The 15,030-nt window shown below is 37.9% G+C and overlaps 1 protein-coding gene across 1 annotated transcript in view; it reads right to left on the bottom strand.

Moving 5' to 3' along the window:
* Positions 1–613: 613 nt before the first annotated feature.
* SNTG1 (syntrophin gamma 1) overlaps positions 614–15,030 on the bottom strand; it is a 710,288-nt gene continuing 695,871 nt past the window's right edge. The window contains 1 exon segment of the mRNA XM_053715033.1: positions 614–1,123. Coding sequence (XP_053571008.1) covers positions 950–1,123 — 174 coding nt within the window. The 3' untranslated portion in view covers positions 614–949.

Here is a 15,030-nt window from a genome sequence, read left to right as displayed (position 1 = left end):
AGTGTCATTTTTTGTCTAACAGCCCACATACAACCGCTTTGTGCAGTTTTTTTTAATAAAAAAAAGCTACATTTTTTTTAATAAGAAACCTAAAATATATTTTATTTTGGGGCCAATTGGGAAATTTTTGGAAAATTAACCAGAGATCTGATCTCTGGTATTTTCGGAGCACTAATCGCTACTGTGAGCTAATGGTAGCAATAACTTGTAATAGCTGGTTATTTATCATGCACCTGTAAAAGGGTGAATTTGCCAGTTTGCTGGGACACAATAAATTATCGCTCAACTTGTAATCTAGCCCATAATGTTTAAAGATTTTGATATGTAAAAAAGAGTTATTTATTGTAGGAAATGACTTGCTACTATAACATTATGGTCAGTAAGTTATGAAGTATCATTGCAAGTCTCATGGGTTTAAGGTGCTGTTACCAGTGTACATGTGGAAATAAAATTGCTAAAAAGTCTGCATGAGTTATACTGTATCTTTCTTGCCAATTTAATTTTTTTATATCATATAAAATTCTTCCAAGCATTTTTCAAATTAGCAAAATATGTTGTATCTACACAAACATAAAGAACAATCTTCATTTTGGCACTTTATAATTTTATAAAATAAGTGCTATTTTTTTTATTGTATTTTTCTTTTTTTACATATTTATATATATATTGTATTTCTTGAGCACTAACATTAAAACACAGACCATATTAAAAAGGTGCCCATCTTCCTCTGGGTTCATAGCTACAGTCATGAAATGATGAGTTCAGAATATACAATAGGTGATTTCATAAACTCATGAAACTTTTTTCCTGCTTTAAAACAGCTGAAACATATCAAGTCTCATTCATCATCTGGATTCTTATTCCATAATTCCAAAAATGCCTGAAGTCAATAAATACATCTTCACAGTATCTATATTCCCGGCTATCTGTGTGCAGTATCCGAGACTTATCAAGCAGAGTATTTCATTTTACAAACACCCATGGTGGCACAAGAAGAAGTTGTGACTGTAGCTGATGCAGCTCCCTGACTGTCGACAAAAAGAGGGTCCAAGCAAGCTACCTTAGCAGCAAAGAATGAATGAATGCAGTGAAGTACAGCAAACAGATTGGAGAACTCCAGCTCCTGAAAACAAACAGAAAAAGAATGTTAATACTTTAATAATGTTTTTACCAGATAACACTAATGATTACTATTGAGGCTTTTAAAGGGACATGAGAGAGTCAAAATTAGACTTTCATGATTCAGGTAGAGCTTGCAATAAAAAAAAATACACACAAACTGTCAAATTTATTTCTCTTATCAAATGTACTTATTTCTCTTGATTTAAGCTTGATAGGATACTGAAGTGGCCTAAGGAACAAGCATGGGACTTGAGCAATATATGTATAATATTGTTATAAATATTGGACAAGGTTCCCAACTAGGGAAGCTCTGTGTTTGAGATTGTGGTGAGTGTGCAGCATTGGGCTGTGCAAATTTATCTTTGAATGAGTAGCTGCTTGCACAGTGCTGCCCCCTACTCTTGGGCAACCAATTGCATGAGAGCAGGGGTTGTCAATTACTACAATCAGATTTGTACTTTGTAATTTTAAAGCAGAAGCACTGAGGTGGCAGAAAGCTGCTGATGTGTCCATCTAAGTATACACTACAGGGGCTACAAAGCTAGAAACACAGCTTAAATTTTAATGAATGAGTGCCTGGTTTTTAAAAACACTATTAGAATAGAGGCACTTTCAATCATTAAACTTTAGATTGCAGCATTTTAAAAAAATACCTTTTTCTTTAGGAAACCCAGACCGGCGATTCCTGCCCGCAGCTCCTTTGTACTTACCTCAGATGAAACCGGCTTCCTCCAATCATTGTGTGGCCTCAAGAGATGGCCACTCCAGGGTGCACGCCATGATTGGAGGAAGTAGGTTTTGTCATTTCTGTGCTAAGTACAGAAGAGCCGCGGGCAGAGCATCACCGATCTGGTTTTCCTAAAAAAAAGTATTAAAAAAAACCTGCAATGTAAAGTTTAATGAATGAAAGTGCCCCTGTTTTTAATAGTATTTTTAAAAACTGGGCACACATTCAATCAACTTTACATTCACTTTAATATAAAGGAGCCCATAAATGCAAACGTTGCTGCCATATGGACAGTGATTATAATTTAAAAAAAATATATTACTATTTGCATCTTTAAAATGGGACAGTTTGGAGAGGGGATGTAACTTATTGTAAACAACAATATCATGTGATATTAGGCAATATTTATATGTCATTATACAGTTTATATGTGCACCCTAAAGGTCGTTACTTTTGTATAAATAGTACCATTAGAAAGAAAGTACAGTGCTGTAATCAGAAAGGTAATATTTGTTGTTTTAAAAAAATATAGACTATTATTTGTATTTTAAAACACAAAAATCAAACCAAAGCTACAAGCAGAGAAGATTGTGACTTAGAGGGGGGGGGGCTAAAGCAAGTTTTTGATAATTTTATTAAAAAAAAATAATAATAATTTATTAAATAGTTTGGGTTTCAGAATGTTTGGATTTTAGAAATCCAGATTTGGTGAATGTATTATGTACATACAATATTAATCTTGATAACATGGCTGATTAAACAAACCTATGTTAAAATCACATCTGTCTGTGTTTAGTTAATACTTCAACTGCTGCACATTTTTAGATTGTTTGCATTATTTACATGTAAGCAATAAGCACTAGCTTCAGTGTTTTCTGACTATGTAACCCACACAAATCATATTTAACTTCAGCAAAATATGCTCATAAAGCAATCTGGGTTGTAGAAATAACAAATAAACAGATTCCAAAAATAGCTTTTTTATGATTTTTTTTTTTTAAATAATTTATTTATACTGGGTTCACATTATTATTTTTATTTCAGATGGCTGACAGCAGTTAATCTAGCTGTTGGAAAAATAGGAAAACACAATCCTTCATTTCTGAAAGCTGTCAGATTTTCATTTTTCATTTACCAAACTACAGCTATCAAAGATTCTTTTTGGCTCCTATTTAAATCAAAAGAAGCCAAAAATCATTTGCACAAAGTTCACGTTAAACCTATCAATGACTTTCAGCTTGTTGTATGTATCGGTTAATGGGCTCAAAATGTTGACAGCTGCTCGCAGTTGTAAAAAATTTTTTCTATGATGGGTATTGAAAGATTTGAAACACATTGAAAGCATGTAATCACACACAATAGATTTGTTTAATTTCTAATTAATAATAATAATAATAATAATAATAATAATAATAATGACTAATAATTGTATTTTTAAAATATATATAACGTGAAATACTGATATTTTATATGAAAGTAATAATTCATAATTTCTAATTAAATACATTGTTTAAAATCATCAATAAAACTATCGGCCAGATTACGAGTTTTGCGTTATGAGTGGCTCGGTACTAATTTGCAAGTTATTTCTACCGCTCACCTTTAATAACGCTGCTATTACAGGTTTACAAAAACACGGCATTAGCAGGCGATATGGCAGCATTGAGCTCCATACTGCACACAAATACCAGTGCTGCTTTGAGCTGGTTTTACGTGCACGTGCACGATTTCCCCATAGACATCAATGGGGAGAGCCGGCTAAAAAAAAGCCTAACACCTGCAATTAAGAAGTGTAAAGCTCCATAACGCAGCCCCATTGATTCCTATGGGGAAAGAAAATTTATGTTTAAACCTAACACCCTAACATAAACTCTGAGTCTAAACAGCCCTAATCTGCCACCACCGACATCGCCGACACCTACATTACACTTATTAACTCATAATCTGCTGCCTCCGACATAGCCGCCACCTACCTACACTTATTAACCCCTAATCTGCCGCCCCCAACATCGCCACCACCTACCTACACTTATTAACCCCTAATCTGCCGCCCCCAATGTTGCCACCGCCACTATACTAAAGTTATTAACCCCTAAACCTCTGGCCTCCCACATCACTAAAACTAAATAAATATATTAACCCTTAAACCTAATCCCTAAATCTAACCCTAACCCTAACACCCCTAACTTTAATATAATTAAAATAAATCTAAATAAAACCTACTATCATTAGCTAAATAATTCCTATTTAAAACTAAATACTTACCTGTAAAATAAACCCTAAGCTAGCTACAATATAACTAATAGTTACATTGTAGCTAGCTTAGGTTTTATTTTTATTTCACAGCTACGTTTGTATTTATTTTAACTAGGTAGACTAGTTATTAAATAGTTATTAACTATTTACTAACTACCTAGTTAAAATATATACAAATTTAACTGTAAAATAAAACCTAACCTGTCTTACACTAACACCTAACATTAAACTACAATTAAATAAATTACATTAATTAAATACAATTAACTAAATTACAAAAAACACCCACTAAATTACACAAAATATAAAAGAAATGATCAAATATTTAAACTAATTACACCTAACTAACCTAACTAATAAAACCTAACACTAACCCCCGAAGATCCACTTACAGTTTTTGAAGACCGGACCTCCATCCTCATCAAGTCAGGTGAAGTCTTCATCCAAGTGGCAAAAAGTCGTCCTGATTGGAACAGCCAATAGAATGCAAGCTCAATCCTATTGGCTGATTAGATCAGCCAATAGGATTGAAGCTCAATCCTATTGGCTGATTTACCCTTTAATTCCGATTGGCTGATAGAATTATATCAGCCAATCGGAATTCAAGGGATGCCATCTTGGATGACGTCATTTAAAGGAAGCTTCATTCTTCAAGAACCATCGAAAGAAGAGGATGCTCCACGCCGGATGTCTTGAAAATGGAGCTACTCCACGTCGGAAGGATGAAGATAGAAGATGCCGGCTGGATGAAGGCTTCTCCCGGCTTCATTGAGACTTCTTTCTACTTGGATGAAGACTTTCTCCCGGCTTGATGAGGATGGGTGTCCGGTCTTCAAAACTGTAAGTGGATATTCGGGCGTTAGTGTTAGGTTTTATTAAGGGTTTATTGGGTGGGTTTTATTTTTAGATTAGAGTTTGGGCACAGAAAATAGCTAAATGCCCTTTTAAGGGCAATGCCCATCCAAATGCCCATTTTAGGGCAATGGGGAGCTTTTAGATAGGATTTTATTTGGGGGGGTTGGTTGTGTAGGTGGTGGCTTTTACTGTTAGGGGGTTGTTTGTATTTTTTTTTACAAGTAAAAGAGCTGATTTCTTTGGGGCAATGCCCTGCAAAAGGCCCTTATAAAGGGCTATTATCAGTTTAGTTTAGGCTAGGTTTTTTTTTATTTTCGGGGGGCTTTTTTATTTTGATAGGGCTCTTAGATTAGGTGTAATTAATTTAAATATTTGCTAATTTCTTTTTTATTTTGTGTAATTTAGTGTTTATTTTTTGTGATTTAGTTAATTGTATTTAACTAATGTAATGTATTTAATTGTAGTGTAATGTTAGGTGTTAGTGTAAGACAGGTTAGGTTTTATTTTACAGGTAAATTTGTATTTATTTTAACTATGTAGTTAGTAAATAGTTAATAACTATTTAATAACTAATCTACCTAGTTAAAATAAATACAAACTTAGCTGTGAAATAAAAATAAACCCTAAGCTAGCTACAATGTAACTATTAGTTATATTGTAGCTAGCTTAGGGTTTATTTCACAGGTAAATTTTTTAGTATTAAAAAGGAATTATTTAGTTAATGATAATACATTTTATTTAGATTTATTTTAATTATATTAAAGTTAGGGGTGTTAGGGTTAGACTTAGGGTTAGGTTTAGGGGTTAATAGCTTTAGTATAGTGGCGGCAGTGATGTTTAGGTGTTAATAGGTTTATGGGTGTTAGTGTACTTTGTAAAACTTTAGTTATGAGTTTTATGCTACAGATTTGTAACGTAAAACTCATAACTACTGGCTTTAGATGGTGGTACAAATCTTGACGGTATAGGGTGTACCGCTCACTTTATGGCCTCCCAGGCAAAACTCGTAATACCGGCGCTATGGAAATCCCATTGAAAATTACTTTTTGAAAAGTGCGGTAGTTAATTTGCATTACGGCCAAAAAGATTGTGCGGTGCACCTATACCTGCAAGACTCGTAATAGCAGCGGTAGTGAAAAAGCAGCATTAAGAGGCTTTTTCACTCATAACACAAAACTTGTAATCTAGCCATTTATTAGCTATACATAGGAGTTAGACTGAGTAAGCTAAGTAAGTAAGATTCGATTTAAAAAACTAATATTAGGGAGGGCACCTGAGAGCCAAAGATTTCACCACTAGTTATTATATATCAAATATTTATTAAAAAAATACCAAAAATAAGTATATAATGATGGTTTAAAAAATAAAAGATAGTTTAAGTTGTATATAAAGGGACGTCTCCCTATAACAACAATATAAAAGAAATGATGTAAATATATAAAATACTGTGTAGCAATCAATTCTAAACTAACATAGTATTCTTAAAACAGATCAAAAAGGTACATATTATTACTAAAAACAATGTGGATGTTGCAGATGTATACCTCAAGTTGCAGACAAATAAATGGAGAAACAATGTCTCTGGATGTTTATTACTTATTACCCATATTGATACAATTTTGTTATAGGTGTAAGTTTCTGCTCAGATAGAGCCGCTTGTCTCAAATGGACATGTTGAGTGTTTTATTTCCAATGGGAGAGGTGGTACCTATATAATGTTAGAGTTCCAGCCAGCAAACACCACTTCTTATTGAGCTTAATATAAGAAAGAGATTGTACATTCCCCTTGCATATAGCGGGTACGTTACCCTGTCTTGTAGCGATGGTGCTTGCTCTCTCCTACTCGGTATTTTTCCTCGAGCGGGTAGCGCTGTTTAACTTTCGGCGTCTGACGTCACCTGTGGTGTTCCGTTTCATAGGAGAAGGTAGATGGTGATTCCAAACAGATGATCAGCTGCTCTCAGCTGCTATAGTAGTATCCACAAACGTAGAATCCTGTACTTAGTGCTGTGCATGCAGGAGTGGGGTATGTAGTGAGTATATGATAGCCCTTCCAACTACAACTCCAAATTAGATCTTATATATGAAATGATAACGCAGAGAACAATGAGAACAATAGATAACCCGGGTTATATTGAAAATTCAATAAATGATGATATATGTATAGGAACAATATGTCACAATGCCACACAACAACGCATTTCAGCCCTCAATCCTATTGGTTGATTGGATCAGCCAATAGGATAAACGCTCAATCCTATTGGCTGATTGGTTCAGCCAATAGGATTTTTCCCCTTTAATTCCTATTGTCTGATAGAATTCTATCAGCCAATCTGAATGTAAGGAACACCATCTTGGATGACATAACTTAAAGGGGAACTTCACTTTACAGCGGCAACCATAAGAAGAGGATGATCTGCGCCGGATGTCTTGAAGATGGACCCGCTTGCACCGGATAGATGAAGATGGAAGATGCCGTCTGGATGAAGACTTCTGCCCACTTTGATGAGGACTTCTGCCCTCTTGGATGAAGACTTCTGCCTGCTTAGATGAAGACTTCTGCCCGCTTGGATGAGAACTTCGCCGGCTGGATGGATGTCTGGACTTTGAAAACTGTAAGTGGATCTTCTGGGGTTACTGTTAGGTTTTTTTAAAGTTTTTTTTGGGTGTGTTTTATTTTTAGCTTAGGGTTTGGGCACTTCGTAAAAGAGCTGATTGCCCTTTTCATGGCATGGCAAAAGAGCTAAATGCCCTTTTAAGGGCAATGCCCATCCAAATACCTTTTTATGGCAATGGTTAGCTTAGGTTTATTTAGATAGAATTTTATTTGGGGGGTCTGGTTGTGTGGGTGGTGGGTTTTACTGTGGGGGGATGTATTTTTAATTGCTATGTAAAAGAGCTGTTATCTTTGGGGCAATGCCCCGCAAAAGGCCCTTTTATGGGCTATTGGCAGTTTAGTGTAGGTTAAGGTTTTTTAATTTTGTGGGGGCTTTTTTATTTTGATAGGGCTATTAGTTTTTATTTTTGATAATTTAGTTTTTTATTTTGTGTAATTTAGTGTTTATTTTTTTGTTATTTAGTACATAGTATTTTATTAATTTAATTTATTTTATTTTATTCTAATGTTAGGTGTTAGTGTAAGGCAGCTTAGGGTTAGATGGCAGCGGCAATGTTATGGCCAGCAGATTAGGGGTTAATAAAAATATGTAGGTGGCGGCGATGTTGGGGGCGGAAGATTAGGGGTTAACTGTAATGTAGGTGGCGTCAATGTTAGGGCCAGCAGATTAGGGGTTAATAAATATATGTACTGTAGGTGGCGGTGATGTTGGGGGCAGCAGATTAGGGGGTTAATAACTGTAATCTAGGTGGCGGCAATGTTAGGGCCAGCAGATTAGGGGTTAATAAATATATGTAGGTGGCAGCGATGTGGGGGGTGGCAGATTAGGGGTTAATAACATTATGTAAGGTGGCGGCGATGTCGGGCGGCAAATTAGGAGTGTTTAGACGTGTTTTTTAGGTTAGGGTGTTAAGTTTAAATTTAACTTTTTCTTATCCCATAGACATCAATGGGGATTCGTTACAGAGCTTTTGTTACCGTGCGCAGGTGTTAGGCTTTTTTTTGCTGGCTCTCCCCATTGATGCCTATGGGGAAATCGTGCACAAGCACACTCAAATCAGTGCTTGTATTTGGGTGAGGTATGGAGCTCAACGCCACCATATATGCCCGCGCAAGCCGTTTTTTTAAAACCTGTAAAATGAAATAACATCGCTTTTGTGGCAGTTGTTAATTTCCCTATAGCGCTCAAAACTCGTAATCTAGCTGTAATTTTGCTTTAAAATTGACCAAGTTGGGGGGCGGAGCGCTGAACGAGCTCTAGCATGGCTGCTTAGTTAAGGAGCTCCCGAGCAGAATTTGAGCTATTTTAGGCAAAACATGCTTTAACGGCCAACAATCACACAAATATGTAGAAGAGACACATCTGGCACAGCACAGCTCATCTGGCTTGCATGCTTTTTTTTTTTTTACTGGGACACACACGGAGGTGCTGCAGACCCGACCCTGAAGCCAAACGGCGGCCATAGATATCGCATGGGCAAATACAAGACTAGTAAGCAGCGCTTCCGACCAGAAACCTATCTCCGATCTGTCAGCAGTCTCAGATACGCCATGCGATGATGGAAACAGAGAAACTGACATGCGGTGAGACAGTAGCAGAGATATGCATTGACCCGGGAGGTAAGCCATGTGTGACGCAGCAAAGTTCTGGAACCCATGACAGTGGATATGATAAAGCCACACTAACACCATTACAAAAGTTTACGCATTCAAGCTGAATTAACACAAACAGCGATCAGCATTCTAGTCCTCACTCACAGATACTGATTACAAAGCTGAGGTGGAGGGGGCCATATTACATGGCATAACGGACATTAAACAATAAGACCCATACTGAGGAGGAGCTATATAACATCTATCACTAGCATAATAAATCCTACACTCCGGAGGTAGATTCGACAAAAAGCACACAGAATTGACAGCAAACAGAATTGCACAGCTGAAAGATATCTGAGAGATTATTTTATCATTGAGGTGCAGACACCATTTTTTGGGACAAGGCCTAACACTTTTTTCTTACTGGCCTGAAAGCATATCGTGGCCCACGTGGAGCCCAGGATTCTTTTAATTTTGAGATGACAGCCAGAAAGAATACCAAATTAGATAAAAACCTCAAATCTACCGCTATGGACAACTTTTTAAAGCAATCCAAAGGTCTCAGCGTGACAGAGGCATTGGAAAAGGAGGGTGAGGAAGTACACAATTTAGCTGGGAAGCAGCAGGATGCAATGGAGACTCTTGCAGCAGTCACAAAAGCTGATCTTCAAATATTAGTCTCCAAGGCTGATATGACCTCCAGCTTTGAGAAATTAATGAACAAAATAGATAACCTCCATACCTCAGTAACAAACAGCTTAGCCGAACTCAAGCAAGATATATCTGAACTGGGAGACAGAGTGGAAACGATAGAGAATGATCATGAAACCCTGACAGAAGATATGGCTACAGCTACTGAATCCATCTCACACCACCAACAACAAATTCTAGACCTCCAAGACAAGATGGAGGATCTTAAAAATAGGAATAGAAGAAATAACATTAGATTGAAGGGGATTCCAGAGAGTATGGAAATCACTGATTTGCTTTCCTATCTTGCCCAACTGTTCAAGGCCATCACTGGAGATGAGGGGGATTTGTATTTCCTAATAGAAAGGGCCCACAGGGCCTTGAAACCTAAGCCAAAAGAAAGCCTCCCACCTAGAGATGTCATTGTCAAGATGTTGAGATTTACTGATAGAGAAACCATCATGTCAGCATCCAGAAAACATCAAACCTTTAAATTCAAAGGAACTGTCATTCAATTCTTCCAAGATTTGTGCATACGCACTCTCCAGCAGAGGTATGCATTACGCCCTCTCACATCTTTGCTGAGGAAACAGAAAATCCCTTACAGATGGGGTTACCCCTTCGCCCTCCATATCTCTCATAATAACAGGCTGATCACTCTCAAGTCAGACAAAGATATCCCAGAGATCTGCAGCTATTTGAACCTTGATCCACCGGAGATGCAACAGGACTCCTCTCCTCCACCACTTCATGGGTCACAGAAACCACAAACATCAGCTCGGAAATCTAGATGGACCAGAGTAGAGAATAAGAAAAAATTCAAAACCTGAACGGCCACTCTGAGGATTATTGTGTGAAATCTCACAGAAAGCCAGGAGGTCCATTAGAGGCCGAGGTTTGGTTTTTCATATTGACTCAATTTTGCTAGTATCTTTAATATCAGTAGGCTGTTTCACATGTTTTATTTAAATGTTCTGCTCTTACCTGCACTAAACTGAATTACATGTCTAGGCAGCTTAATGCCTGGATTCATGATGTAGTTTCATGTGTATATATGTTTTCCTTTTTTTAAAATTTTTTATTGTATAGCTGTTGGTCACTGTGGGAATGATACCCTTCCCTTTGATTTCTTATTTAGTCCTATGAATAACCTAGTTTTTACCCCTAAGTATGTGTTGCATTATTGTCAGGGTCAATGTATGAACATACGTCGCTTGCAGGGGTCAGGTACTGAACATTTGTGGAGTTATTATATACATATATGGCTTTACCAACAATTAGTCTAGTCTCACACAATGTGAGAGGGTTGAATACAGATTGCAAAAGACGCACAGCGTTTGATCATTATAGGAAATTACAAGCAAATGTGATCTTCTTACAAGAACTCACCTCACTAGGCCGCACATTCCCAAATACTGGTACAGAAACTTCCAGCAGAACTACCACTCCACGGCAGACACTAAAAAAAGGGGGGTCTCAATATTGCTGCACTCTTCACTACATTTTAAACATTCTAAAACAATTGCAGACAGGGAGGGTAGATACTTAATAGTACAAGGTCAAATACAGGGAGAGAAGTTCTATTTTGCAATGTCTATGCCCCAAATGAAAGGCAAGACACTTTCTTCAGAGAAATTTCACATCTGCTAACAGACTGGTCACAGATGCGGATAGTTTTAGCTGGAGACTTCAATATTGACATACAGGCACTCAAATACAGGACAAATGAACACTTTTCTAAAAAACAAACCCGGCTGAGAACAACAGCTAATACTATTCTATGTCTTCTCTCCCCACATACTTTAATCGATACATGGAAATACCTATATGGTAACACAACTGACACCACATACTTTTCAGCTGCCCACAATAGCTATTCCAAATTAGACTACATTCTGATCAGCCAGCTTCTATGCCCGCTATTAGTGTCAGCTGACATTCACGTTTGCACTTGGTCAGACCACTCCATCACACAGATACTACTTAAAAGCATAAAAGACAGAGGTAGGACCCAGACCTGGACTTATGACCCGGCGTGCCTTCGGGACCCGCAAACAAAAGCTAACACAATTCAAGCCATGGGGGAATATTGGAATATTAACCTGGGTACCACTATATGTCCAATGTCGGTATGGGCGGCTCATAAGACGGTGCTTAGAGGTATCTTAATAAAAGAGAAATCGACACTTATTAAAAAAAGAAACTCCACATTCAATACCCTCACTAAAGATATTGAGACATTAGAGAAGCAACACAAACTGACACTAGCAACATCCATTTTAAAGCAGATACAACAAAAAAGACAACAACTAGATATGATTCTCAAAGATCAATCGGTGAAGTATGCTCATAGAATGAAAACTCATTACTTCTTGTATGCTAACAAACCAGATAAATTTTTAGCCAAAAAGATTAGAGATGGTTATATGGCTACATCCATCCCTGCACTATATAAGGGCAGACGGGGGTGGAAACTTCTCATCCACAGGAAATTGTTAACGCTTTTGCTTCATACTATGGGGAGCTTTATGATGGTAGGAAGGTTAACCACACTCACTCTACTCAAGACTTACTCACAGACTTTCTAACTAAGGCAAATTTAAGGAAAATTACAGACTCAGAGAGAGACCAGTTAAATGCCACGATCACCTCAAAGGAAGTTTCTCAAGCTATAAAAGACCTAAAACCAGGGAAAGCACCAGGTCCTGAGGGCCTACCGGGGGAGTATTATAAACTGTTTGAGGACATACTTGTTCCACATCTCACTAAATTTGCGAACCATATATTAGAGGGTAGGCCATTGCCCAAAGACTTACTCCAAGCCAAAATAGTGGTTATTCCAAAGCCGGGGAAAAATACAAAACATTGCTCAAGTTACAGACCGATCTCCCTCATAAACCAAGACATTAAAATCGTAACAAAAATTCTAGCAAACAGACTAAAAACAGATTCTTCCTACTATTATTACACCCCGACCAAGTGGGTTTTATTAAAGATAGGGAAGCCCCAGATAATATAAGAAGGATGGTGTCGGTGCTGGATTATCTTAGGGCACATGGAGTGCCTTCTCTGCTCCTCTCGTTGGACACGGAGAAGGCATTTGACCGGGTTGATTGGAACTATATGCTGACGGTGCTAAGGGTGGTGGGATTTGAGGGACCCTTTGTATCTGCAATTACAACGCTGTACTCCTCCCCCACGGCATTTGTCAGGGCGATAGGACATCAGTCGCACACTTTCAATATTCTCAACGGCACCAGGCAGGGGTGCCCTTTGTCGCCCTTGCTCTTTGCCTTATGCATAGAACCGCTAGCTGAGACTATCCGCAAAGAAGTAGACATTAAAGGCTTAGAACTGGGAGGGAAATCCTATAAAATAACACTATTTGCAGATGACGTACTGTTAACTCTGACCAAGCCATTGATTTCCCTACCTGTAGTATATAACATTCTACACAAGTTCTCAGTTATCTCGGGATACAAGATCAATGCAGACAAATGCGAGGCCCTCCCCATTAATATACCTAATCACACAGTTAAACTTATTGAAGCCAATTTTGACTTTCGGTGGGCGAAAAATCATATACAATATTTGGGGGTGAAACTAACGCAAGATTATGATAAACTCTACCAAGCCAATTATTTAGCACTCTTTAAAACCATGAAAAATGAGATTGCCAAATGGCAACATTATAACTTTTCGTGGTATGGAAAACTATCTGCGATTAAGATGAATCTGCTACCTAGACTGCTGTACCTCTTTAGGACGTTACCGATTAGAGTACCCAAAAAAGACTTAGAAGCTTTACAAGCCACTTTCCTTACTTACTTACGTGGTAATAAACATGCTAGAATACCCGGCCAAATTCTCACACGACATAGACAGTTAGGGGGGGGTGGGGTTCCCCAATTTATGGGATTATTATCAAGCCTCCAGACTGGCCCAGAATTCAATTTTAGGAAGACGAAATTGCGACATAGTATGGCCCACCTTAGAAGCTTCTATGGGAGGATTCACCTCCCAAGAGGATATCCTCTGGAGGAAGGATATAGGTATGACTAGGAAGGTATACAGACCACGAGCTCTTGTGCTCACACTTCAGCAGTGGCATAACTCTATACTTGACAGATTGATCCCAGAGTACACTGGCATACGACCACTGAAATATATTCTCCCAAAAGATAGCCATGCTCTCCTGGATAAATGGGAAAACAAGGGCCTATATAGGGTAGCTGACATCTTACATGGAGGACTCCCACTTACATTTACCCAATTACAGGAGAGGATACATCCAATTCCATTACATTGGTTTTTATACTTACAGATACTATCCACGGTCCGTACTTACATACTAAAAGGAACTAAAAGTCAGACAACAACACTTGAAAAGCAGTGTAGCGCAAAGATTAGGCCCAAAAAAGCAATTTCCAGCATGTATCTAGCCATCCAGTCATCTAAAATCAAGAGCAAACCACCTATTATCAGTAGGTGGGAGACAGATCTAGGGCTGGCCATATCGGTGGAAGATTGGGACTCATTGACAAGTGAGGCTTACAGGGGATTATTGAGCGCAGATTTGAGGGAAAACAGCATTAAATCAGTGTTTCGATGGTATTTGACACATGAAAGGACAGCACACTCTGTGACAGGTAACTCAAATGCATGTTATAGAGGGTTTAAGGTCAAGGGAACCTATATACACATGTGGTGGGAGTGCCCCAAGGTAGAGATGGTGTGGAGGCGGGTGTCAGATCTCTTGTCAGGACTGTTGGGGGATCCAGTTATAGTTTCAGCATCACAGGCTCTATTGAATACTAGAAACAAAACTTACAATAAATATATCAATACATTTTTTAGGATTATATTCACTATTGTTAGGACTTCCATCGCCAAATACTGGAAGACAGGGGTTCCGGAATGGTCTGAGATTATTCTCAAAATTAAGAACACATATGCAATGTATGAGACAGCTGCTCATTTACAAAATACCACAGAGACATTTGGTAAGATCTGGTTTTATTGGGTGATGGAGGGGGCCAGGTACAATAACAACTAGATGCAGGGCTCAAGTGGTATATGCAAAATCAATTGGACAGGGAAAAGTGAGATTCAGTATATGTTGGGATTGGGGGCTGTGGCCACAGTGACCCATATTGTTTAATATTGT

The sequence above is a fragment of the Bombina bombina genome, chromosome 5, assembly GCF_027579735.1.
Source record: "Bombina bombina isolate aBomBom1 chromosome 5, aBomBom1.pri, whole genome shotgun sequence".
Classification (NCBI taxonomy): Eukaryota; Metazoa; Chordata; class Amphibia; order Anura; family Bombinatoridae; genus Bombina; species Bombina bombina.
The sequence above is the reverse complement of the archived record's forward strand: the minus strand, read 5'-3'. Positions and strand labels throughout refer to the sequence as shown.